At 42.6% G+C, this 24357-nt stretch overlaps 1 protein-coding gene and 3 long non-coding RNA genes across 7 annotated transcripts in view; 2 read left to right on the forward strand and 2 right to left on the reverse strand.

The window, feature by feature from the left end:
• ANO6 (anoctamin 6) overlaps nt 1–14024 on the forward strand; it is a 70379-nt gene extending 56355 nt beyond the window's left edge. For 3 of the 4 annotated variants that reach the window (XM_416045.7, XM_004937549.5, XM_046902877.1), the window contains 5 exons: nt 1252–1382; nt 2100–2305; nt 8112–8311; nt 8718–8823; nt 9808–14024. In XM_416045.7, the coding sequence (XP_416045.3) occupies nt 1252–1382; nt 2100–2305; nt 8112–8311; nt 8718–8823; nt 9808–10014 (850 nt within the window). In that variant the 3' untranslated portion in view covers nt 10015–14024. Of the gene's footprint in view, nt 1–1251; nt 1383–2099; nt 2306–6276; nt 6580–8111; nt 8312–8717; nt 8824–9807 lie in introns of those variants that run through there. The other variant, XM_004937550.5, reaches the window with a different exon arrangement.
• On the reverse strand, nt 13949–16142 carry LOC121113293. The gene is made up of 2 exons (XR_005860625.2): nt 16046–16142; nt 13949–14688 (listed from the first exon to the last, which is right to left on the reverse strand). It is a non-coding gene; the product is annotated as an uncharacterized LOC121113293 (long non-coding RNA).
• An 850-nt stretch (nt 16143–16992) lies between these two features.
• LOC121109001 lies at nt 16993–17521 on the forward strand. The gene is made up of 2 exons (XR_005860623.2): nt 16993–17078; nt 17335–17521. It is a non-coding gene; the product is annotated as an uncharacterized LOC121109001 (long non-coding RNA).
• A 3951-nt stretch (nt 17522–21472) lies between these two features.
• LOC124417320 overlaps nt 21473–24357 on the reverse strand; it is a 40307-nt gene continuing 37422 nt past the window's right edge. The window contains exon 7 of the long non-coding RNA XR_006931863.1: nt 21473–24357. This exon is cut by the window's right edge and continues 1104 nt beyond it. This is a non-coding gene — a long non-coding RNA (uncharacterized LOC124417320).

Below are 24357 nucleotides of genomic sequence, written 5' to 3' on the forward strand. Positions count from 1 at the left end.
GAGTAGTGGACAGCTGGAGAACAAAGTCTAGTTAAAGGCCAGTAATTAGCAGTGTGCCTCAAGGATCAATACTATATCCAGTCCTATTTAACATCTTCATTAATGATCTGGATAAAGAGGGAGAGTGCACCCTCAGAAAGTCTCAGAAAATTGGGAGAAATGGCAGATACACCAGAGGGTTGTGCTGCCATCCAGAGGGACTTTCTCAGGCTGGAGAAGTAGGCTGACAGGAACCTCATAAAGTTCAGTGGGGGAAAATGCAAAGCCTTGCACATGGGGAGGAACAACCATAGGCACCAGGACATTTTAGGGGCCACGCAATTGGAGATCGTCTTTTCAGAAAAGGACCAAGGAGTCCTGGTGGATACCAAGTTGAACATGAGCAAGGAACGTGCCCTTGCTGCTAAGGCTAATGGTATTCTTCACTGCATTAAGTGAACTATTGCCAGTAGGTCAAGAGAGATGATCCTTCCACTCTAACATGTATGCTGCATCAACAGTGCTGAGTTCCCCAGTGCAAAACTTCTGGACAGAGTCTAGCAAAAGGCTACCAAAATTATTAAAAGACTGAAGCATCTCTCCTGTGAGGAGAGACTAAAAGACCTAGGATTATTAATTAAAGATCAGGGGAGATTTTACCCATGTCCATAAATACCTGAAGGTTTGCAGAGAGGATGGAGCCAGACTCTTGTCAGTGATACCCAGTGCCAGGACAAGAAGTTCCCTCTAAACATCAGAAAGCACTTCTGTGCTGTGCAGATGATAGAGCATTTGGCACAGGCTGTCCAGAGAGGTTGTAGAGTTCCTCCTCCATGGAGATCTTCGGAAGTTGCCTGAACATGGTCGTGGGTAACCTACTCTGGTTCTGCCCAGAGGTCTCTGTCAACCTTAACCAATCTGTGATTCTGTGATCAGAAGGGATTAATCCGTCTGTCCAGAGGCCTACTTTTGTCTGTTTCCTTGAAATGTCATTCACCTGTACAGTATAAGTATAAAGCACTGCAGTTCTGATTGGTTTCCTTTTTACATTCCTATTTGTTGTTCTAAATAACTGCATTTGGGATAAGAGAAAATTATATTCATGTTTGAAGGAAGTTTTCAGTAATTTGGGAATAACTAACCCACTGTGTTATAACAGCAGGAGAACTTTTGTTTATTTGTTTTGGGTATGTTTTGTTTGTTCACTTGCATTTACTGAACTTTGTAGGCTGTTTTACCAATTTACGTGGTCTTCTTCTCTCTGACTGACAGTTGGGTGAAGAACCTAATTGGAAGGTACTGTGCAGATGCTAGATCAGAGAAGACTGTTCCACGCTGGGAACAGGACTATCATCTGCAGCCCATTGGAAAACTTGGATTGTTTTATGAGTATCTTGAAATGGGTGAGTGGCCATTTAGTTCCAATTTCTTGTCTGTGCTGGATACAAATATGCTCTAATGAAAATTTTTATACAAGTAATACTTAATATGTTTAGAAACAGGAGTGATATGAAATTTTTAGAAATCCCATACAAGTTTTGATGAGCCATTATAGTTTGTGAGCTTTTATTAAGCAGCTCACACCTCACTTCAATTTCTAGATAAGAAACAGTGAGTAGTTGCAGGTGTACTGCTGCTTCTTTACCCCATCCTCCAAGAAACATACCCAGAAGCAAGAACACTGGGTCTGCAGTCACTTACATGATGCTGGTTTCCTGGTCACTGAGAACTCTGGCTTGTTTGCCACCATCTGTTCTGCAATAGAATTGCAGCGTACTTGTCTCAGCACCCAGACACCACTGTTCAGGCTTTGCAACACAGCACTGAGACAGATAGTCATTAGATTTCCAAGTCTACATGGTGAAGAAATGAGGGATAAATGAATGTTTAAATATCATAACAGTTCCTTGTGATGTGTTGTGAGTTTTAACATTGTCCCATCCCCTCCACCTGGAGGGGATTTCCAGTACTGTTATGCCTATATATTCTCAGGCACGTAGGATTCTCTAGGAACTCTGCTACTGTTTCTTGCCTCTCTTTCTCACAATTTGAGTATACAAAGTCTATGCTTATCCCCAGTGACAGAAAGCATCAAGGCTTGTGACCTCTTCCTTTGCCAGTTATACAGTTTGGCTTTGTCACCCTGTTTGTGGCGTCATTCCCCCTGGCTCCTCTTCTGGCTCTTATCAACAACATGTTGGAAATCAGGCTGGATGCGTGGAAGCTGACAACCCAGTTCAGGCGCATGGTTCCGCAGAAGGCACAAGACATTGGTGCATGGCAGCCCATCATGCAAGGCATAGCCATTCTGGCTGTGGTGACCAATGTAAGTACTGCGCCAGCCACTACGAAAGGTAAAATGCCTTCACTGCAAGTGTTGCATCTAAATGTGGAATGCCGTGTGTATCAATGTTTGTCACATCAGAGTGGCTATGTGAAGCCCACAAATGATCCCAAATTAATTATGAGTTTCAGTCCCTTAAGATGTTAGCCTCTGTGAAGCAGGCTTTGGGTTACTTTTCAGATGGTTTAGAAATATGGCTACAGACTAAAATATTAAGTCTAAATAAAAGAAATTGTAGTTAGAAAGATAGAGTTACTAGAGCCTTCATTAAACGTTATACATATAAAGACACACATCTTTTCTGAGATAGTAGCACATAAGAAAGAGGTATTTTTGAGAGCCTACAACTAAATGTATTAATTTTGAAAAAAAAAAAAAAAAAGGTTAGAGTTCAGCTAAGTCTTCATAGAATCATAGAATCATAGAATGGCCTGGGTTGAAAAGGACCACAGTGATCATCAAGTTTCAACCCCCCTGCTATGTGCAGGGTCACCAACCACCAGACCAGGCTGCCCAGAGCCACATCCAGCCTGGCCTTGAATGCCTCCAGGGGTGGGGCATCCACAACCTCCCTGGGCAACCTGTTCCAGTGTGTCACCACCCTCTGTGTGAAAAACTTCTTCCTAATATCTAACCTAAACCTCCACTGTCTCAGTTTAAGGCCATTCCCCCTTGTCCTATCACTATCCACCCTCGTAAACAACCGTTCCCGCTCCTGTTTATATGCTCCCTTCAAGTACTGGAAGGCCGCAATGAAGTCTCCTCAGAGCCTTAATTGATTGTCTTAATTGATTGTTATTTACAACTGTTAGAATTCTTACGGTCATACCTTCATATCTGAGTTTGTCTGAGCAGTTTTGCACTTAAAGCAGCAACTCAGCTTCTTCATGTATTTAAAATTGCCATACGTGCTCAACATTACAGTACTTACCTCTTGAGATAGGAATGAATTTCTGAGAATATGCAAATGAATCCATTCTTCACTTGCAGTTAAAATTAATTTTGAAATGGGTTTATTTAACATATTTATAAAACTTTATTCTCTCCTCATGAATATACTCTTTAACAATGACATTTAGATATTTCAATTTCTGTATTGCTGTGTCACCGAGATCTTGTGCAGGCTGCACAGTGGGAAGAAGAATATTCTAAATAATCCATTGGACTTTACCATTCTGAGTTGTTTGATTAATTCTTAAGCAATAACTCATATGTACTGTGTTTCTAAATTTCCAGTGTTGCCTTTTCTCAAAGGAGCAGTGGCCGCAGCTTTCCCCTGCAGTGGCAGCAGCTGTCCATAGTTTGCAGCCTTTTTCAACAGTGTCACCATTTCCTACTCTTACCACCGCGATTAGGGATTCATTCTGACACAGTCAGAGATGGCCACTTCCTCCAGCACCTCCTCCTTGCAGTAACAGTGCCTTGTTGCACTCACTGGGAGTTTCTGGAGAAACCTGGGAAGTCTGAAGTTCACCTCAGCCTAAGCTGCCGTAGGAGTCTCTGCCCATTTTGAGGATGGTGGAATTTGGGTGAGAGGAGAGAGATGGAAATGAGCGCTCTAGCATATGTACTACAGGGAACTTATTTCAATGAACAGAGCAATTCACATTTAAATCAGGACGTTAACTTACTTTCCTGTGTCTCAGGCACTTTTTACAGTCAGTAGGTGCCCAAGCACCTGTATGGGGTCTACTTTTCAGAAGTCATGGGACAGAAATGTGTACCTTCCTTCTCCACACCCAGACAAGTGCCCCTGCGTATTGCTCTCTTTTATTCCTCATTATTAAATGTCTTTGTTTTGCCCTGGAAAGAAGTGGATATTTTCAAGGAACGGGAAAGATGAGCTCCCATGGCCTGACAGCCTATTGGGCTGTCACCTTCTCAGTAGTTTGCTTTCGCAGTTCATGAAGTTGAGAGTTGTGACCACACAGAAATAGGAGTGTAGGATGGATTTCAGTGATTAGGAATATTTTATGTGTCAACTTCAGCTATCGGATATATTTCCAGGTATTTGGCTGTAATTCCTTTCTAGAATTTTATCTCAAGCTATAGAAATTTAACAGGCATGGTAAACATAGATAGGATGTAGAGAAGAGACTTAGGAGAACATGAAAGCAGAGAAATAAACACAAAGAAGTATCAGAAGTAAAAAAAAAAAAATGAACTTGAGGATGGGAAATTTACAAAAGAGTCTAGGAGATAGATAGACAACGAACTGGAGCATATGCCCCAGTGGATTCACACAGATCCACTGAGGCACATCAAACGTAAATGCAGCTGTTCCATAGGCATGCAAAACATCCAAGGCCTACCAGCAACTGTGATGTTAAAATTCAAAATAAAAATGATGCAATTTTGGTAACACATGTTCAAATTATTAGAAATGTCAAGTGACACCTGAGGTACTGCTGGGCTCTATTGGTTTTACTGCTTGTGTAAAAAAATTGTTAATGACAGCTTTCCCAGCAAATCAGGGAAATGGTGGTGCAAACACCCAGATGTAGCACAGCTATAGTAACAGAGAGGCAAAATTACTGCTGCATTAATGTCCTCTTTTGAACTATGCTGCTACAAAACCTGTAAAATATAAGACAAAGTTTCTGGTGTCTTAGAAGGAAGGAATAGGTAGATAGATTAATAGATAACATGCATTAATTATGTATATTGTACATATTATATTAAATATATATTACATATTTTTTACATAAATTAAAAAATAACATATATATATTATGTTATCGGGTAACCTGACTGTCTTTCCTCATCAATCCACCTAGGACTTGTAATACAACTAACTGTGAAATAGAAGACTGAATACATACCTTAAGATTATTATAAACATTGTTACGAGTACCTTAATCGAAGACCTTATGATATTCAGTGCAAAGTTAAAGTTGGTGACCTTATGGTGTGCAGGCTTCTGTTGGGAGTGTGTACATGACCCTCCTTGAGCTCCTGCAGAAAAGTGACCCAACAATAGTTTTAGGTGTCTGTCACCACCCATTCACAGCCCATCTGAGGCTTCTGCAAGCTTTACAATGTTTCCATTACAAATTCCTCATGTGCTCCATCCCTGAAGTGACCTCTCTGAAAACTCAGGGTCCTCAGCGTGCACAAGTGCATTTACAGCTCTGTTTTGCTCCCTGTCCTCCTTGCCAAGCACTCAATCCCAGTGCTTATGTGACTGCTAACAGCAGGCATGTTTCTTTTCATAACCCTGTTCGGAGATCTCATGTGTCAGATGCAGTTAATCTTAGTATGAGCGTAGTGCCTTGGCCACTGACACCAGGCAGGCTGTTAGCATGCAGGGGGCACAACAGTAGAGGCCGTGCTCAGAAGTCTCTGTTGCAGGTGCTGCAAGGAGCTCAGAGATCCATATTTCTTCCTAGTGAAGCGTGGTCTGTAAAGCCATGTACTAGAGATCAGCAAATACTGGAAACGGTTTTCTTCCATTGCCTTTAAGTATGTTTTTTTCTTGTTTGACATCCAGGGTCTGAATCTAGTGTAGGCCATTAATCTTCCTTTTGCCATCCCTGTGCCATCACTATTTTTCATTAGAAAACAGAAGCTGTTTCTTTTCTATGTGACTCCTACAGCTGACTTGACTTGGGTAGGGTATCATCCTTTCCTTCCCACACTGGCTTTGTAACACCTACAAGTATCTTATAAGCAACTTTTGCCAAAATATGTCCATTTTGAGACTTGTCACTCAGGCACTAGACTTGCTACAGCATGATATCAAAGCATCTGTTGTTGATTTAAAGACTGATTTTAATTAGTTATGGTATAAATGGAAAACCGTGCATGGTATGGCTTGGGAAGTAGAGAGCGTGCTATTTGTTTGTAGTTTCCCAGTACAGTACTCTAAAATGCAGCCCATAACTCAAAAGGAAGAAAAGCTTTTCCTTTGAGAGGATGCCGTAGGATTAGCTTTCGTTTTTCTGTCCTTGTAGCCCTCTGGAGCACATCTGGAGATCATTCAGGGAGGGGGAGGAGAGCGAGACGGGGCTCGGATTTATGGTGATGAGAGACCTGGGGCCTTGCAAAAAAATCATAAAGAGCAAACATTAAGTTGTATAAATACTGTATTCTAGCATCTTGCTGAATGATACATAGAAGCAGCACCAATCCAAATTGGTACAAAGGGAAAAGGATGTTTTTTGCCTTACTGTTCAGTTGCTTTTAGTTCTTTTATGGTCTGACTTGATGCAAACCTTATGGGCTAATAAACAGTAAGAAATTGCATTTAACTAAAACTTTCTGTGCCTATTCTTCAGTTAAAAACTGTGCAGTTTAGGTGTGAGGTCTCCCTCCTGAGCCTACAAGGCACAGTAATATATATTTCTTGTCAGCCAAAAATACCTACACTGCATGTAAATATAAACAACACGTAATTTTCACTTCATTCCTCACTGGCACGTCTTGCTTAAAAACAGCTTTTAAAAGTGCATGCCACCTCCTTTTTATTTAAGCCAGAATAGAGAACAAAAATATCTTTTTGAAGTGTTGATCCTTGAAACTTTAAAACACTGTTAGTGGTCGGATGCCTCTCTTTTCTTTCTCGTCAGCCAAATCAACGTTCTCTCAATTGAGCTAAATTGCAACGACATTCTGGAGAACAAGAAAGGTTTTGAACCACAGCCTGGTGCTCAAGTCCTGTTTCTGCAACTTTGTCTTAAGGTGTAGCAGATCAGGGATGGGCCCAGCTGGGAACGCTCTCCACACAGGTTGTTGCCATTCAGGTCATCAGGTATTTTTGTCCACTGCCATGGGATTGAAGAGTTCTCCTCCAGCCATGGCGTGCAAATAAGCCCTGGGTCCTTGGCACTGGGCAGACGCGTGCCGTGTTGACTTGGCTAGGCAGCCTCGTGCTGGGCACACAGTTGCAGTGGAAAGTCTTCCTCACGGGGAAGCCTTTTGAATTTGCGATAGTGGAGGAGGATACTGGATTAAACATAGTAAACCCATCCTCCAGAATAGGATGTTTTGGGAAGTTCGTGCATTTAGGAAAGACTTCCTACGACAAACCCACAGATCCAATTTCCTGCCCAGTTTGTGACTAGCAGACTGAGTAGGACAGGGCCTCTCTTGGGAGCTCGATAAAAACAAGTGGTCACGTCATATGTAAAGCAGCACTGTGCAGCTGCTACTAAAAAAGTGATCTTGGCATCGAGAGCAGTTTCCACATGTACTGACACTGAAACTCATGAGGCAACAACTGCCAGGACAAATTTGGACTGGCTGTCACCTCGGAAAGAGTGGGATGTTTCTAGGGTCAGAGCTGGATCAGCTATATATGTCATTTATTTCGTTCTTTTATGCAAACCTCAGGCTTCCTGGTGGAATTTAATTTTCTGTTGCTGAAGGGCTCTGCTGTGGTTTCCATAAGTTTCACCAGGCAGAATTTCTGCAAGCATCTCATGTGTACCTCTGCTAGCAACGCGTTTGCTGGAGGTTATCCTAGCGTGGTGCGAGGTGAGTTTGGTTGCTGACCTCCCCCCCTGTGCTCAGGAGGATAAAAGTGTATCACAGCACAACTTTGTTGAGGCATCCAGCAGAGCCAGTGTAATTTAAAAACTAGATGGACTGCACATTCCAGAAGGAGATTGTTTGTGCCTGCGAATGCCTCACTCACTGAGGGAACCACTGACTGGAAAAGCACATATTTTCTGTTTTTAGCTCATACTGTAAATGTTGAGATACTAAATAGTATGTCAAGGCTACACGTAGTAAGGCTTATTTCTTAAATGCTACTCTGCTTTTTTTGTCCCCTCTTTCTAAAATGCAGGCCATGATAATTGCTTTTACATCTGACATGATTCCTCGTCTGGTTTATTACTGGTCCTTTTCAGTCCCTCCTTATGGGAGCCACAGCAGTTACACCATGCGGGGGTATATAAACAATACACTCTCTGTCTTCAGTATATCGGACTTCAAGAATGCAAGCAAGCCATTTTCCCCCTGGTTTGGGAACCACACAACATGCAGGCAAGTGTCAAGTAACCATCTTTTCCCAGTGACAAGGGTAAATACCACTGTTTTCATATCTAACTTATCCAGATCCATTAAAAATACCCAGTAAGAAATGTTAGAACGCAGTGTAAGCAGCATAATCTGAGTGGCAGAACTGAGTGAATTATCCACCTATAAGTAAGACTTCATTTTGTTTTCCTCCTAACGTATGCAGTCCCAAAAAATGAAATAAAAAAAAAAAAGCCCCGCGACGCTTTAAAAGTGACCTGAGATGGTTTATCAGATGGTTTATCACTGCTGCAGTTGCATTCAGCAGTCTGTTCAGGCTGCACTGAGCCGGGACAAGGCCTGCTCCATCCTCTGGCCACAGAGCCGTACTGCAGGTTGCTGGCGCGCTCCTGACTTTCTGCATCGCCTTCAGGTACCGTGACTTCCGCTACCCTCCTGGGCACCAGCATCAGTATGAGCATAACATATACTACTGGCACGTCATCGCAGCCAAGCTGGCTTTCATCATTGTCATGGAGGTAAGCCTGGAGGGGCTTTCAGCATAAGTGATTTAGACTCCTCTTCCCTCCCTGCAGAAAATCCTTGGAAGACGTTCTGTTCAGGCACAGCTGTCAGAGCTTTTAGTGCGCAGCGGTGCTGGCGTGGGCTCAGGAGAGGTAAATTAAGTGTAGCACTGTTAGAAACAGGCTCTGAAGTGATGGTATCCATTGAGGATTGCCCCAGTGATTGCAGTTTCTCTTCTCGAAAACTGTCAAGCGATTTCTAGTATCAGGAATAGAAGGGACAGTTGCACCAAACGTATGTTTATGCTTTATATGTTTTTATTCTGTTTATTTGTAAAAGCATTTATGTGTTGTTAGAGGTTTGTGCCTCGCCTCATGAATACATGCAGCACAGCACATGCGCACCGAGTGACCTGTGTAAAGACAGTCACTGCAAGAGGGGAGGCTGTGGATGAGACTCTTTGACTCTTTGGCAATTGCTCTCTCCCGTGCAGCAACAATGTGGGGTTAGGAAAGATGGGAGATGTCCAAGTTCAAAGGAAAGGAATACCAGATATTCTTTCATTACAAAATGTACTTAGTGCCTGATCCAGGGACTACTGAAGTCACCAGAAATGCGCAGCTTGCTAGAGCTCAGTTCCATAGCAGAGGAATGTCTGCAGCCCTGGAGGCATTTGGACAAACCTGAAACAATTTAGAAAGATCTGTAACCAATATTTCCACAGTCTGGGGGAAAAGGAAGCACTGGGCACCAGGGTCCCCCCAGAGCAAGCAGAGAAGTCATTAGTAGCATCGGGATTAGAAAATCAGAAAGTTTTGTTTGTCAGACAATTATTCTATTCATCTCTGCTTTTTAGGATACTGTTCCACTGTGGTAGATACTGATACAAAACCCACTCACAGCCTTAAGAAATAGGGCGGCATTTCGATGTTTCTCAGAGTAATAACAACAGCTTGCTCAACCCAACTGACATTTCTTTTCATTTGCCCCTTCCCCAGCACGTCATATACTTTGTGAAGTTTATTATTTCCTACATAATCCCGGATGTGTCACAAGAGACCAAGAGCAAGGTCAAACGAGAGAAGTACCTGACACAGAAAATCTTGCACGAGAACGACCTCAAAGTTGTGAAAAAAACCATAGGGAAAATCGCTGACAAAATCATCGAAGGAGTAGACAGCACTTTCCGGCCTAAAACTGAATAAGGACTTCTTTATACAGAGGAACAGTTCTTAACCACCCAGCACCTGCCCAGGTACCAAGAGCTAACCAGACGCTTTGGATGAATTCGCCTTACTAAACATGGTTTCTTGCAGCTGTCACCTGCTCCTTGCCTGTTTCCCTTCGGCAAAAGCAACTGAGACTCAGTTTACAGTTATCCATTTTTTAAACCAGCTTTATTAGGACATATTTTTTGAACATCTGAAGGTAAAAATTATCGTCTTAAAACGATGCAGATTAACTCTGGAATATACAGAGTGCTTTCCTCTTTATTTAGGTATAAGCTAGTAGGTCTGAACTTGAATAAAACCTTAATAACAAGAATTACTTGTTGTAAGAACACCACCACTTTCGCTGAAGGAGCTTTGATTACTTGGTGATGCAAACCCCAACTAAAAGAAGGAGAAGCCAAAACATGAAGGAAAGAGAAGGAAAATGCAACTCACAACCATGTTGTTAAGCTGTTGCAGTTGACTTACTGAGCACTGTTGTGTGCCTCGCTGAATTAGAAGTGCATACTGGGACTTAAATGGATAACAAAGTATTTCAGTTCATCATGGGTTTGGATCACAAGAAGCGGTGGGACTGTAAGCCCGTCCTGTTCGTCAGCCTCTGTGTAAACAGGAGAACTGAAATCCGTGCATACAAACTGACTTTGCTGCACTCAGAGCGAGTGGAAAACTCAGTTATTTTATCTTTTCCCTGGTCGGTGTACCCTCATTAGCTCACTTGGCCATTCTGTTCTGAACGAGCACAGCCTTTGAGGCTTCCCAGCTGTAACAGTAATGAGTGTTAAAATTCTTTTCATAAACTGAATCAGTAATTGTAGAGGGCTGTCTTTTGCCTATACCATAGGCATTCTCTTCCCCGATTTTAACACAGAAAGAATGCGCAGCTGGACCTGTTCTGGTGCAACACTGTATGATAAATTAAATTTGGACAAGACCATGAATCTACTGAAGCTGCAGATTGGAATAAACCATTTAATATGCATTTACTGTGTTACAAAACTTTAAATAATCAGGAAGATGTTACAAGTGTGGATGAACTTGCCAGAGCCATCAATCATCTTCACATTATGCTGCGGATCTGCTTGGCTGTTTTGGCTTCAGTTGCATCCTAGGAGTTCAGGAATTACAGCGTAAACGTGTATGTAGAGCTCCTGCAGCAATGATGTTCCAGATTATTAACTTGCTTTCTTTTTTAATGGTTCTAGTGCACCAATCCCCATGAATTGTGAAAACCAAAATCTTGAAAGAAAGGCAAAAGTATGTCTGCAGTCTGTAAGCCAGATGATTACTGCTGGGCTTGTCATTTTGTACTCTTAAATGTAACTCATACGCGCAATACTTAGGCAGATATTCGCATAGCTTTTTACATATTAAGAAGTTCGTTTGCAGAAACGAAGTAGCATTGGTAAGTTGTACTTTAGCCCATTAATAATCAGAAGGAGTCAAACATCTGTATTTTGTAGAAAAACTTCAAATTACTGCTCTGTGTACCTCAAGCCTATCCTTTGAAATGGCAACATATGAACCAGAAGAGGCAACACATGAAGGGAATTATTTCGGCAGATGTGATACACAGGCTTTCACTAAGCACAACTTTGCAAAATGATTGCATAGAGGAATATGGGAGGAAAGCTTGGTTCAAAAATCAAACAAAGGTTGAAAGATGAAAGACAGAAACTCGGAGGTTCCAGAGAAGGCTTATATTTCTGACGATGAAGAACTGAAGTTTGCTTTCTGCACTGCCCAGAAAACCTGCTGCCAGACACTGCCTGAAGATGAAAAGATGCAGGACAGAAAAACAAGGTCATAACCATAAACAACTACTGACCAGCACCGTGATAAAACTGGTGCTTCTTTCCACGGGAAATTCTACTCTAAATACTCATTTATTTTTTGTTGCCAGTCAAAATCATAGCAAGTCTTTAAATTTACGGGGAGTCAAATATAAATTTGGCAGACGGATAGACGAACATTCAGAAGTTTCTAAACAAGACAGGACTTCTTGTTGAGATATATCATCCCAGTACTGATACAACCTTTTTCCGGAATGACAGAATGATTATGGTTGGAAGGGACTTCCGGGTCGGTCTGCCCCGGCCCTGCTCAGCAGGGACACCCAGAGCGGGGTGCCCAGGCCTACATCCAGGCGGCTGCTGAAGGCCTCCAAGGAGGGCACCCCACAGCCTCTGGGCAGCCTGTGCCACTGCTCCGTCACCCTCACAGATACAAAAAGATTTTTTCTTACGTTGAGGTGGAATTTCTTGTGTTTCAGTTAGTGCTTGTTGCCCAGCTGTCGCTGAGGAGTATACCAAGCTTTTCTTTATAGCAAAATTTTGTCCAAAAGACCATTTCATGGAATAGCTTTGATGAAGTACTCAGCTCCGTGCAAGCTCAGAATTGCTTGATTTTGGCTTCAAGTTAGCATTTCCCCGTATATGAACTAGTATTTTCCCATCAGCAGCAGTGTTCAGCTGGGAAGTGCCATTTCCTTGTCCCCGTAGGGGATCACGGTGCCAAAGTGCCTTAAACACCCTCTCAGGTCCGTGTTGGAGGGCTGGTGTTAGCAAACAGGTATCGTGTGATAAAGGCAAAACAATTAAAATCACGAAATGGGCCATCTCGGGTAATTGTTTGGTCTTAAGGAAACTCTGATTGCCCTCTTTGACAAGTGAAGAGACAAGGAAACAAAGGAATTAAATGCCTTGCCTGGGGATACACTGTGAACAGTAGCAGAGCTTAAGACAGATTTTCAGGAGTGCCTGGTATTCTGATCCCTTTTTTCTTCCCGTGCCTCCCAATTGTCCCATAAAACAAGCACTGCCTGAAGGGGAGATGGCCCTGAAGGTCACTATTAAAAAAAAAAAAAAGTAAATAAAAACACGCTACACCAGCAAAGTGTATTTATCCATGACTTAGTCTCCTGTAATAGACTCCTAACCACCTAAAATCATAGAACATCCTGAGTTGGAAGGGACTCATCAAGTCCAGCACCTGGCTCCACATAGGACCACCCAAAATTCAAACCCTACGTCTGGGAGTATGGTTCAGACACCTCTTGAACTCTATCAGACGTGGTGCCACCAGCTGGGGGATGCTGGGTGAGTTTCTGCATTACCATTTTGTTCAGATCAAGAATGTGCTTGAAACTAGCCTTCTGCCAGTCCCCCCACTTTCTGGGTGGTGGCTCACGTCTGCTTTCACAGCTCATGAACTGGATTTTTATTGTCTTGAGCCAAACCGGGCGATAGATCTGAGGTATGCACATGATGGTATACCTGTCTCTGGCAAACATTTTAGTCCACAGCTCTAAAACCTGAGCTAGTCTGCAGAGAGCAGTGAGTACTGGTGGGCATCAGCTTCTCAGCATCAGCATTACAACAGCTCAGTTACTTGCCTCCCAGGTGCCATGCTACTTGCTAATGTAGCCATAACGTCTAATCTCGGTAAACAGTGCATCAGGAATTCAGTTCATTTTGCCATACGCATGGTGCTTTTGACAGCACCAAGTGCCTAAACCTCTTAAGCCGTGCAGTGTAAATAAGCCTCTACCTCCAACTGCTGAGACCTCCAACAGGGGAGCTCTGCAGGGGCAATAGGAACAAAGTGCATGTGGGGTGGGGGCAATTGCCAAACATACTGGTGTTTCTTCAAGACTAGGTCACTTTAATAATGTTTAAAGATCTGCTTGAAGGGAAAATTAATGTTGATTTTAAACTCTAGGTCAGTTTTACTGTTTTTACATTTTGTACAGGTCCGTTGAAGTCGGGATGAATTTGAGTCAGTCACCATTTCATTGCCTTAAAGTAAGATATGAGCAACATAAATTGCAGGCCGTTGCCACTGTTTTAGACTCTGTGTATGTTGATAAAATTCAGAATGTAAGAATGTACTTTTTTGTATTTTTTTCTAAGAATGTTTGCTATTAGTTTCTGAACATTGCAATTTATATTTATTGTCATTAAATAAAGTCTATTTTAAAATAATGCATTTGTTCTTGATTATCCTTGTTTGTTTTTGTACAAACAGTACCGCTGCTGCCAAAGCCACATTTAAATTCTGAGAACATCATCACCGTCTCATTTCCATATTCTCCCTCTTTTTCAATCTTTTGCCATTAAACTGTTACTGCTGTTGTAATTTATCTCCTGTTTTTTCTGCATCCTCTAGATGGAAGTCATTCCTTTCAACCCCAAGTCGATGACAAGGACCATTATGTTCTCATACAAATAAACAGTTTAGGTCTTTATACCTTTTCACTCCTGTCATGATAAGCCCTGTGTTGTGTTTCAGAGTCGTCATTTATTTCTTCATCTGAATCGAGTATGTGAGATGCTCCCACCTCCAGGCAGGCCAGATGCTGTGCTCCTTACGCAGCCCATGCAGCAAACGGTGGTACAGCACAGCACAGCCTCCGGTGTGGCAGCTAAACCAACTTCCAAATCTCACTCTCTGTGTCTCTCCTTGTCATCTGCCTAGATCATCATCGTGTCTCTTCTGCTCCCACTCCAGCTCTTCCTCTCTGCGATGTCAGTGTCCGAGCCATTCCACTGCTCCTGTTCCACAGGGACACCCCTGCATCCATTGGGTTTTAAGTCAGAGCAAAACCAAAAGCAGCTTCATCACGACTGATAATGAAGAGTTATTTCTCTACAGGCAGAAGGATAGAGCATAATCACAGGCCAAATCTGTATGAGGACAGTGTGTTTTTAAACCCATATCGACAGATACATTTTAAACTCTTCAAAGAACAAGCTTTAGAATTTTGTGGATGGCTACGCAGATAGCCAAAGCAGCACACTGCTTCTGATGTTGCCTGCTTAGTTTCAGCTGTTTCAGTCCCAGAATGGATGAACTGCCTTTATTTTGGATGAGTGTACGTGCCAGATCAAAGCGAGCTGTGCTCTGCCCCACCTGGTACACCTCGCCTGTTCACTATGCACATCACAGGAGAGTTCAGCAAAGGCATCAGCCAGGCAGGTTCACCATCTACACCAAGCCCCATTTTTTTTCCTGCTATAATTCCATTTTTACTGTGCATCAATAACAGATACAAAAAGCACTGAAAAGATACAGATGTGATTAGTCCTCCACATGGCTCGGGGCAATATTTTGACACAAGAAAATAATGTACCTTAATAGGCTGGTAAAAGTAATAAACATTTTGCAGGAAAGCTGACAAATTCATTTTTATTTACAACCTGGAAGTGCAACAAAAGAAGAGCCTTTAAAAGTTCTTTTTTTTTTTTTAACCACATTTATTACATCCTCTGATACAGTTATCCTGTGTAAGCAATGCTAATAACTGGGATTACATTTACATTTGATCAGTCAGCAACAATGCAAAGAAATTAAGTGACTTCTCTTGCTTTTAGAACATACTAATCAATTCTGTACGTACCCCAAGCAGCTCTAGCACTGTATGTAGAGTTACAGAAGTGCATGTGTGGACACACAGCTTCTGCCCTCTTTCCAAAACACACACACACACACACACACACACACACGTGCACACACTGACAGGTGTTCTGCCAGCTATGAAGAACAGAACTCATGAGCTGCCTCATTGTGAAAGGCATTCTTTTCCAGTAACAACAAAGGAAGTCTTCCACCCAGCAGTATGAAGGTAGACCATTCTCTATAAGCAGGTAAGACACACCAGTCTCCTAAATGCTGAAGAGGACTAAAAAGCACACAACATCAGACCACGGAGAAAATCCCACCAAGTTCTTTGTGACAGCAAGCAGAGGCGAGGGCACCAAAAATCCACCTCTGCCATATGAAGAGAGAGAGTGGGGAGGGAAAAAGCCAAATTCTTAAGTTGTGCAAGAATAAGTAAATCACATCCAACTATGACAGCATTAACAACACAATATCAAGGATTTATACTTTTTGTTGTTCATGTAAGCCTCCCAAACCATTTCTCTGCTCCTGGGCAGACGAGGCAGGACAAGTGGATAAATAAGCTGTGCTCGCAGCCACACGCACCTGCCAGCTATCGTCTTACCTTCCCGCTCTTGTGCGATCTCATTTGGACCCAAGTAAGAAGTCTCCCCTTACAGCCACATTGTGTTCATTCATGCAGTCATTCTCTAAACCAGTCTGACTGCTCGGAGCGAGCAGAATTACACTTAAGCCTCTGTGACCGGGGCACTGCAGGATCCTCGCTTTTGGTCCGTTCCCTGCTGGAGTGGGAAGCGGTGACCGAACCCTCCCACTCAATGGGCAAGCCCAAATGTCCATCTACAGCACCAAGGATCCATGGCTTTTAGAGTTTGTCAGATTCTTGCAGTTTATAGTGCTGAAAGCTCACCAAGAGGTGAGCCGGGGGTTAAAGTTATTCGTCTCATGATTGATCTGCTCTTCAGGTTTGCTGCAACGGGCCGCACTGTGCCTTTAAGAGAGCTCTGTATGACTGCAGGGCTAGTCTTGGCACCTGGTCTTGGCCTTCTGAATGTCCCTATTCAGGCAGAGCTATTGTGCTTTGACTTTTTGCTTCACCTTAATCCAAATGAGTTTTCAAGTTCAGACAAGCCCTCTGGTTGTTCATAACTTTAACTACATGGGACATTACACAGGCACCTACAAACTGGCAGAATCAGGCCCTTCACTATTGTCTTAAGCCCGGTTTTGAAAAGAATATGGCACTGTTGCTTATGGGTTTGCCAAAGCAAACTGTGACCTGGCATCTGAAAAAAGCAAGGAGTCTGGGACGCGTGGCAACAACAGATGTCTGCCGTGCAGCTGGGACATGAACAAAGTCAGAGGGAGGATCTGCAGGAGGCTGTGGTAGGAGGCTGAGGCCGCAGGGCAAGTGCAGCTCCTTCCCCAGCCACAGAGACCCCATTTCAGTGCTGTCAAATGCTTCAGAGCAACAGCTAAGAAATTCTTTCCATATCTGCTGTTAATTAGTAACTGCTTATTTACATCTAGGAAAGGCAAACACTGGTCTGCCTCTTCTGGAGTGCCGTGCTTCAGGATTAGCGACAGACAGACCTTCTGCAGCTCACGACATTTACCTACTGTATTTTCTTTAACAGGTATGTATGCTAAAGCACACTGCATACTATAAAACTGTTTTTACACCCTACTACAAATTAATAATAAAGAAGAAAAGGCCTGCATTTGTTAAAACCTCGTGCTTTAACTAAAAATAATTAAGTTAATTACTACATAAAATCTGATTTCTTTCCTTGTCAGTCTGTTCCCAATTTTTTTTCCCTGGTGATCTAAAAGGGGGGGAAAATGTCACCACCCTCAAGGGAAGCCATTAACAAATCCTTTATTACCTTGCAGCTGAAGTAATGACATCTTATTGACAGCACAGCAGAGCAAACAATGTCTTACTGAAAGCTTCAGTGCTGGATTTGGGCCGTCCTAAGGACCTGAGACCAAGTAAAGTAAGCAGGTTTTGCTACTGAATGAAAGACAATGACTGTTCTAGTTCACCGGTGGCCTTTAGCACTCCTAGACACAAAAAAGGTATGCACAGCTCACTGAGATATCATTTGCTAATTTTGTACTTCACCCAGGTCATTAGACCAGCTACAAATATTTGTGAGGACTGAACTGAGTTGGCGAATTGGGTTTTTGTTTTTCATTACTGTGTAAGACTTTACTAAAATGATACATGTACCTGTATTCCTTAGGTAGTGTCTCCCTCTAGCAAACTCCTCTCAGCATCCTGTGGGTAAAACGCCTCAGACATAGGCCTAGCCACTTAGCATCCTATATCTTGATACCCTTTTCTGCTTTATCTTCCCCGTGATAGAAGTTTCATCTCGTTTAAACAACCTATCTTTAAATACAACTCAATACATCTGGTCTATCTATAATGAAGAGGTATGAGAGTGGTTTATTTTCAATTCACAAAGTAGTATAATAGCTCAACAAGTACAAAAATCCCACAAATTATGTATCAGGCTTTACACTGGTTTCACTTATTCCTGTTGTATGGTCTTAAGTGAGATTATTACTTGGAAGGTCATGGTACCATGTAGATAAACTTTTTTGAATGTCCAATACCAGAAAGGCCAGGGAAGTTGAAACCATGTAATCTGGAAAAGCAGTTTATTTGCCAAGAATCTCCAGCATCCAATTCACAGATATCTTAAATCCAGGTTACCTCATTATTTATCCCCAAGTGTACTTCTAATATGAGAATGAAACATTGCATTTGGCCAGTTTGTAAAACTGTTACAATTAAGTCTAATCAATTACTTTCACCAGTTCTAACTGCAGGTGTCTGAAGTATTTCACTTCTGTTCTCCATGCAGACAAGTATCCTTCCAAAGAGGACGTAGGGAAGATCAGAGAATCAGAATCCTTAGAGTTGGAAGGGACCTTTAAAGGTCATCTAGACCAACTTCCCTGCAGTGAACAGCGAACAGGGACACCACAGCAAGATCAGTTGCTCAGGTTGCTAGATCAGGTCCAGCCTGACCTTGAATGTCTCCAGGGGTGGGACATCCACATCTCTGGACAACCTGTTCCAGTGCTTTATTATTAATACCACAAAAAACCCCACCTTTTCTTTATATCCAACCTAAATCTCCCCTCTTTAAGTCTGAAACCATTTCCCCCTGTCCTATCACCACAGACCCTGCTGAAGAGTCAGTCCCCTCCTTCCTCACATCCCCTTCAGACACCAACAGGCCGCCCTCAGGTCTCCCCACAGCCTTCTCCTCCTCGGGAGGAACGAGCAGCGGGGGCAGAGCCACAGGGCCGGGTTTCACCTAAATCAGCATGATAATCACATTGCTTTGCAGAACATTGTCCTTAACAGAGGTTGTTCTTAGCCTGATCCTTAATAAAGGGGATAATAGTTCGTGAGAACAACGGTCACAGGAGATATTTCTAGTCAGCTTTTGTTCTTGTACTTGGCCAGTTTGTGTGCTGCCTAAGGGTATAAATAGAGGGACTATAGTGGGGATTAGCAGACTTTCTTTCCAGCCGGTCTCGTGTGCCAAAGCGATGACTCTATTAGCATTGTTTCCCCTGAAAGGTTTGTTTCACTCCGGCTTTCAGAAACCAGCACAAAGGCACCAAGCCGTTCCCGAGGCCCCATTTTCTCCTCCTCTAATACCGGGAGCGTGTGCTTCCACCTGGGACAACCCAAGCTCTCTCCACCTCCCCTTGGCGACAGGGGCAAGGTTGCTCTGAGGGTTCTACACCTCTGCAAGCTGTTCTACACCTCAGCACCGCAGAGACGCTTTTTGGATAGCATTTAACACTCAGTATTCTGTAGATGAAGTGGAAGTTAGCGATGGCTTTGGCCTTTCATGTGCCTCAAAGATAGAGCGCATCGAATGTCTCCTATGTACGGTCACCCCAACACTGCGTGTTAGAGGGCAGAGAAACCCGGAGTTAAAGGCTAGGCCTCACCTCTCTGAGCTTTAGAGAATGGACAGCAATATATAACAAAGTCACCCTGGGATCCCTTTGTAATTAACAAATAGGCACCTTTCAGGTCTGATCCTTCTGATCCATTTTGACTGACATTGGTATGCAGTGAATCACCTGGGGTTAAACAAACACGGTACTCTGTTGTCTGTAGATGACCAAGCAAGGTTGTATTTCTGCTTCAGTTCTCTATCACATGGGCAATTTACTGAGCACCCAGCTTCTCAGTTTTCTTTCTCTCTTTTTTCTTTTTCTTTCTTTCTTTCTCTCTTTTTTCATTTCCTTCTTTCCTTCCTTCCTTCCTTCCTTCCTTCCTTCCTTCCTTCCTTCCTTCCTTCCTTCCTTCCTTCCTTCCTTCCTTCCTTCCTTCCTCCCTTCCTTCCTCCCTTCCTTCCTCCCTTCCTTCCTTCCTTCCTTCCTCCCTTCCTTCCTCCCTTCTTTCCTCCCTTCCTTCCTTCCTTCCTTCCTTCCTTCCTTCCTTCCTTCCTTCCTTCCTTCCTTCCTTCCTTCCTTCCTTCCTTCCTTCCTTCCTTCCTTCCTTCCTTCCTTCCTTCCTTCCTTCCTTCCTTCCCCCCTTCCTTCCTTCCTTCCTTCCCCCCTTCCTTCCTTCCTCCTTCCCCCCTTCCTTCCCTCCTTCCCTCCTTCCTTCCTTCCTTCCCTCCTTCCTTCCCTCCTTCCCTTCTTCCCTCCTTCCCTCCGTCCTTCCTTCCTTCCTTCCAACAATCTCGGTACATGTCTGCACATGTGTTTAAATGAGTTTAAACATCTTTCTGAACCAGCTCTAGGTGCCTATCATGGCAGAGGACTAAGCTTTTTCAGTACACAACCACCAGAATTCCCAGAGCTGTGTCACTGACCGATCTGAAAAATCAACTGTTTTGATTGCATCCATCCATGTGGTGTGCAGAGCTTTTCTGGCATGCCATAATCATCTCTGTGATCCAGTCCAGTATGCACAGCGCTAAATTTCAGCAACTAGAAACAACAATCTGAATTCCAACGTAATCATTCATACCAGGTGCATAATGGAACACCAGGATGAAGGCTGAGAGCCATCTAAACAGCTAAGTGTGAATTACTGCACCATAACTCAAAGTCATTGGTAACTTTTATTAATAATTTATAGAGCTGCATATTATTAATATATGCAGAAACAGCTGTCTCTCTCTCCGGTGGAATTTGCTTTTGTGAGCGATTTAGGGGAGGCCAAGGAGATTAAGAAGCAGAAACCCAGCAGAGCTTCCCTGAACAACGAAGAGGAGAGCTGCAGAAGTAGGTCATAAAACCTTTCAGTAGGTGGATGGGTCCTTCCCTCATTAGTCTATTTTTAAATACGCAGGACCAAATCCTTAGCCAGTATAAAGGAACTCGGTCCCATTGACTCATATGCAGCCAGCCTGACATATTGACACACTTTGAAAATCTGACCTGTGCTTGTTTAAGTGTAAAGAAATACCCTGACACACACCAATTACAAGCTTGGGTGATATTTTGAGTGTGCAGTGACACAAAGCAGGACACGCAATACGCTGCGATAACAGTGAAATCTGAATATTCTTCAAGACAGGGGGCCAAAGTGCTGCTGTGTGAGTGCCATACTGCCTCATGATGAATGTATTACAGACATACAGCTGTCTCTACATATCTGTAAAACAGATATTGCCTTCTTATTCACCAGCCCATGTGCTTTACTTACTGACTCATTAGAGCTGCCCTCTAGGATTTCTTCCACTTGAGGACTGAATCTCCGATCTACTCTGGAAGATTAAAAAGCACTCATGGTTTTACAGAAATCAGTTCCTCTTATTTAAACACGTAATTAATTTCATGGCAGGCATTTCCCAGCATTCTTTTTTTTCTTTCCAGTCTATTTACAGGCCTGCTGTCTGCAGCAGAGTTTGTTTAATGTGCTAACATTTGTACATCAATTACTCCATGAGAAGACAACCTTCAGGAATGAATTATCTATCTCTTAGCTACCCTTAAAATTGAGCTTAATAATAATAATAATAATAATAATAATAATAATAATTTCTAAGGCTGAATGGAAAATATTTTCTCTCTCCAGATTTATGAGTCCAAAATGTTTTATATTGCACAACCAGGGAAACAGAAGACCTTGGGAAGTTTCCCACAAACAGGTTTAAAAGCCTGAGAAAAGCTGGAGGGAAGCATGTTCACCTGAGGCTCAGAAAAATCAGAGTGAGATCCTTATGTCAATGTATAATTATCTAAAATGACAATATAAAATCATTTTATTAGAGGAAATTCTGGAGTCCTTTTCAGCCAGTGTCCAGTAGTTGGATAAGCTTGAAGGTAAGAAGCTTGAAGGTAAGAAGGTCTTGTTTGAATCAAGATCTTCAGCATCCCAGGATGGGTAATGGTCATGCACCCAAAGCAAGAAGAAGAGGAGAGACATTCCTCCCTGATAGTCTTTTCCCTTCTCCTCCTCCTGTTTCCTCCCAGCTTAGAGCAGAAATGCAATAGTTTAGCCAAGAACATTTCTGCAAGAGTTTCTGTGTGACAATAACAAAAAAATATATTTTATATGAACAAACTCAGTGTAAATTAATTCATTTTTTGATGAAAATACAAACGAAAAGAATCTGAGTAGGTAAGATTTTTCCTCCCATAGAAATATGTGAACAAATAAATACATGTAGATCTAAAATCTATGGATTTTAACAGAGTGAAAATTTGCATTAATCTACAAAACCCTGCTGCTGAAGTATTGTTGCTAAAGTATATATAAGCCCATAACATACAGGAGGTATCACCAGAAGCCATAGCTTTGTCATGCAATTTGGCTGAAATCTAGAAGTAAAGTAGTAAAAATACAGATGTCATGTGACCCTTTCCCATTAGTGACATTATCTCGTAATTTGAATCGTAGAATCATAGAACGGCCTGGGTTGAAAAGGACCACAATGATCATCGAGTTTCAACCCCCCTGCTATGTGCAGGGTCACCAACCACCAGACCAGGCTGCCCAGAGCCACATCCAGCCTGGCCTCGAATGCCTCCAGGGATGGGGCATCCACAACCTCCCTGGGCAACCTGTTCCAGTGTGTCACCACCCTCTGAGTGAAAATTTGAGTCTATTCATAGTTCAGAAGTGGGTTACCATCTGAGATTAAAAATTTTAACTGTCAAAGAGAGTTGATTTTAAGATTTTCATTCCCCTTTTAGGTGAATTTTAGTGTTTATATCTGCCAGGAATGTGGGTTTGGTTTTTATCCTTGCTGCTCCTGAGCTTTGAGGAAAACCTGATCAGCACTTTATACTTTATTTTTTTTTTTAGTAATTTATAGAAGGATGGAAAGACCCATTGCTTTTATATCATTGAGTAAAAAAAAAACTACGTAGGTACCAAGTGTTTCTTTTGTTTTGCACATGTAAATGTAAGTGTTTAGAGGGATTTTTAGATGATCATAGATGTGCTTTTGGATCTAATTCTTAAGTATGTACCAAATGTGACTTAACAAATTTTCAAGATTGTAAGTTGGAGAAAAGCACAATATGTAATGACCTTACCTTCAACACAAATGAACAGACAACACTCGAGTACTCCCTTTGGATACTTATTTTGGACACTTGGCTCACTTGCAGTGTCTGCAAAATTTTCTGATACACATTTCACGTTTGTTAGTGGTGATTTTAGACTACAGATATGAGCAGAAGGTGCTGCAGGAGGCAAAGCACTAACCCACACTGCTTTGGATTTCTTCTCGAATCTCCTTTCCTCATTGCAAAACCAGACCGGTTTTAATCACTCTAGCACAAGTGTGCAGTGCCTCGGGATAGCCCGGGGTGAGCTGTGCTCCCGCTGCAGGAATTGCTGTGCGCTGCCCGCTCCTGGCACCATGGGGGCCCTGCAGCACCACATGGCCTCTGAAGGCATCTTCCAGTCTTGGAGGGTTTTCTGACCCCATGCTGTGCTGCCAGCAGAGCCATCTCTTTTGGAAGTTTTTTAAATTATCCCGGGTACTGCTGACTGGAAAGTTTTCAACAGTACGTATTCTTTTCAGAAAATGAAGTAAAATAAAATAAAATAAAATAAAATAAAATAGAATGCCAGTTCATCAAAAAAGGAACTTTAAACAGAAGTCTGTTGAGAGCAAAATGAGAGAGATGAGACAAAGATCATTTTCCTTCGAGAAAGTGGAATTTCTGCTCTAGTCAGGAGAGACTGAAAGCCCCGGCCCCGCACAGCAGCATCCTTACCTGCAATAACCATTACCTTCACATCTGTGCAACTCATCTGGCAGAAACAGCCTGGGGTTGAGTCCCCGACACACAGAATCCAAATTAGATCTGTTATTTCTACAGCCAGATAAGAAGGCGATGCTGCTACAATGGCCCACCACACCATCAATCTCAATGCTGCGCTTTCCCCAGTCGCACTTGCATTCCTGTGTTGAAAGAACCACTGCAGCACTGCAAGATCTGTCTTTGTTCCACATTTTCTCATATATTAATATGTTGGATGCCATTATCCTGGGGAAAACTGGCTGTTTGCAAGAGCTCCATTTCAGTAGTAGCTTTTCAAGACTTTTTTGGTCGTACAACTTAAAAATCATACCATCAATAGCATTTCTCATAAGATGGATGCCACCAGCCCACAAACACCCTCTGTGATGGCCATTTGGAGACATGAGGAGGTCACAGCCACCATGAGATACCCTTGCAGAGCTGGCAGCACTAGGGCTGACGTTGCAATCCCCATGAAGGTAGCCCTGAGGTGGTCAGTGGATGGAGGGTCTAACCCTATCCTTTTGGGTCTAACCACAGCTGCCAGGAGATGTTTTTGAGCCTTCATTTTCAAGTTCCCCACAGCATCCACAGTACCACTGGTATGCAGCATATGGCCTGTGCAGTAACAAATTAGGAGATTTTAAAGGGACTTTTCTAAGCTTT

This window comes from Gallus gallus, chromosome 1, assembly GCF_016699485.2.
Source record: "Gallus gallus isolate bGalGal1 chromosome 1, bGalGal1.mat.broiler.GRCg7b, whole genome shotgun sequence".
Classification (NCBI taxonomy): domain Eukaryota; kingdom Metazoa; phylum Chordata; class Aves; order Galliformes; family Phasianidae; genus Gallus; species Gallus gallus.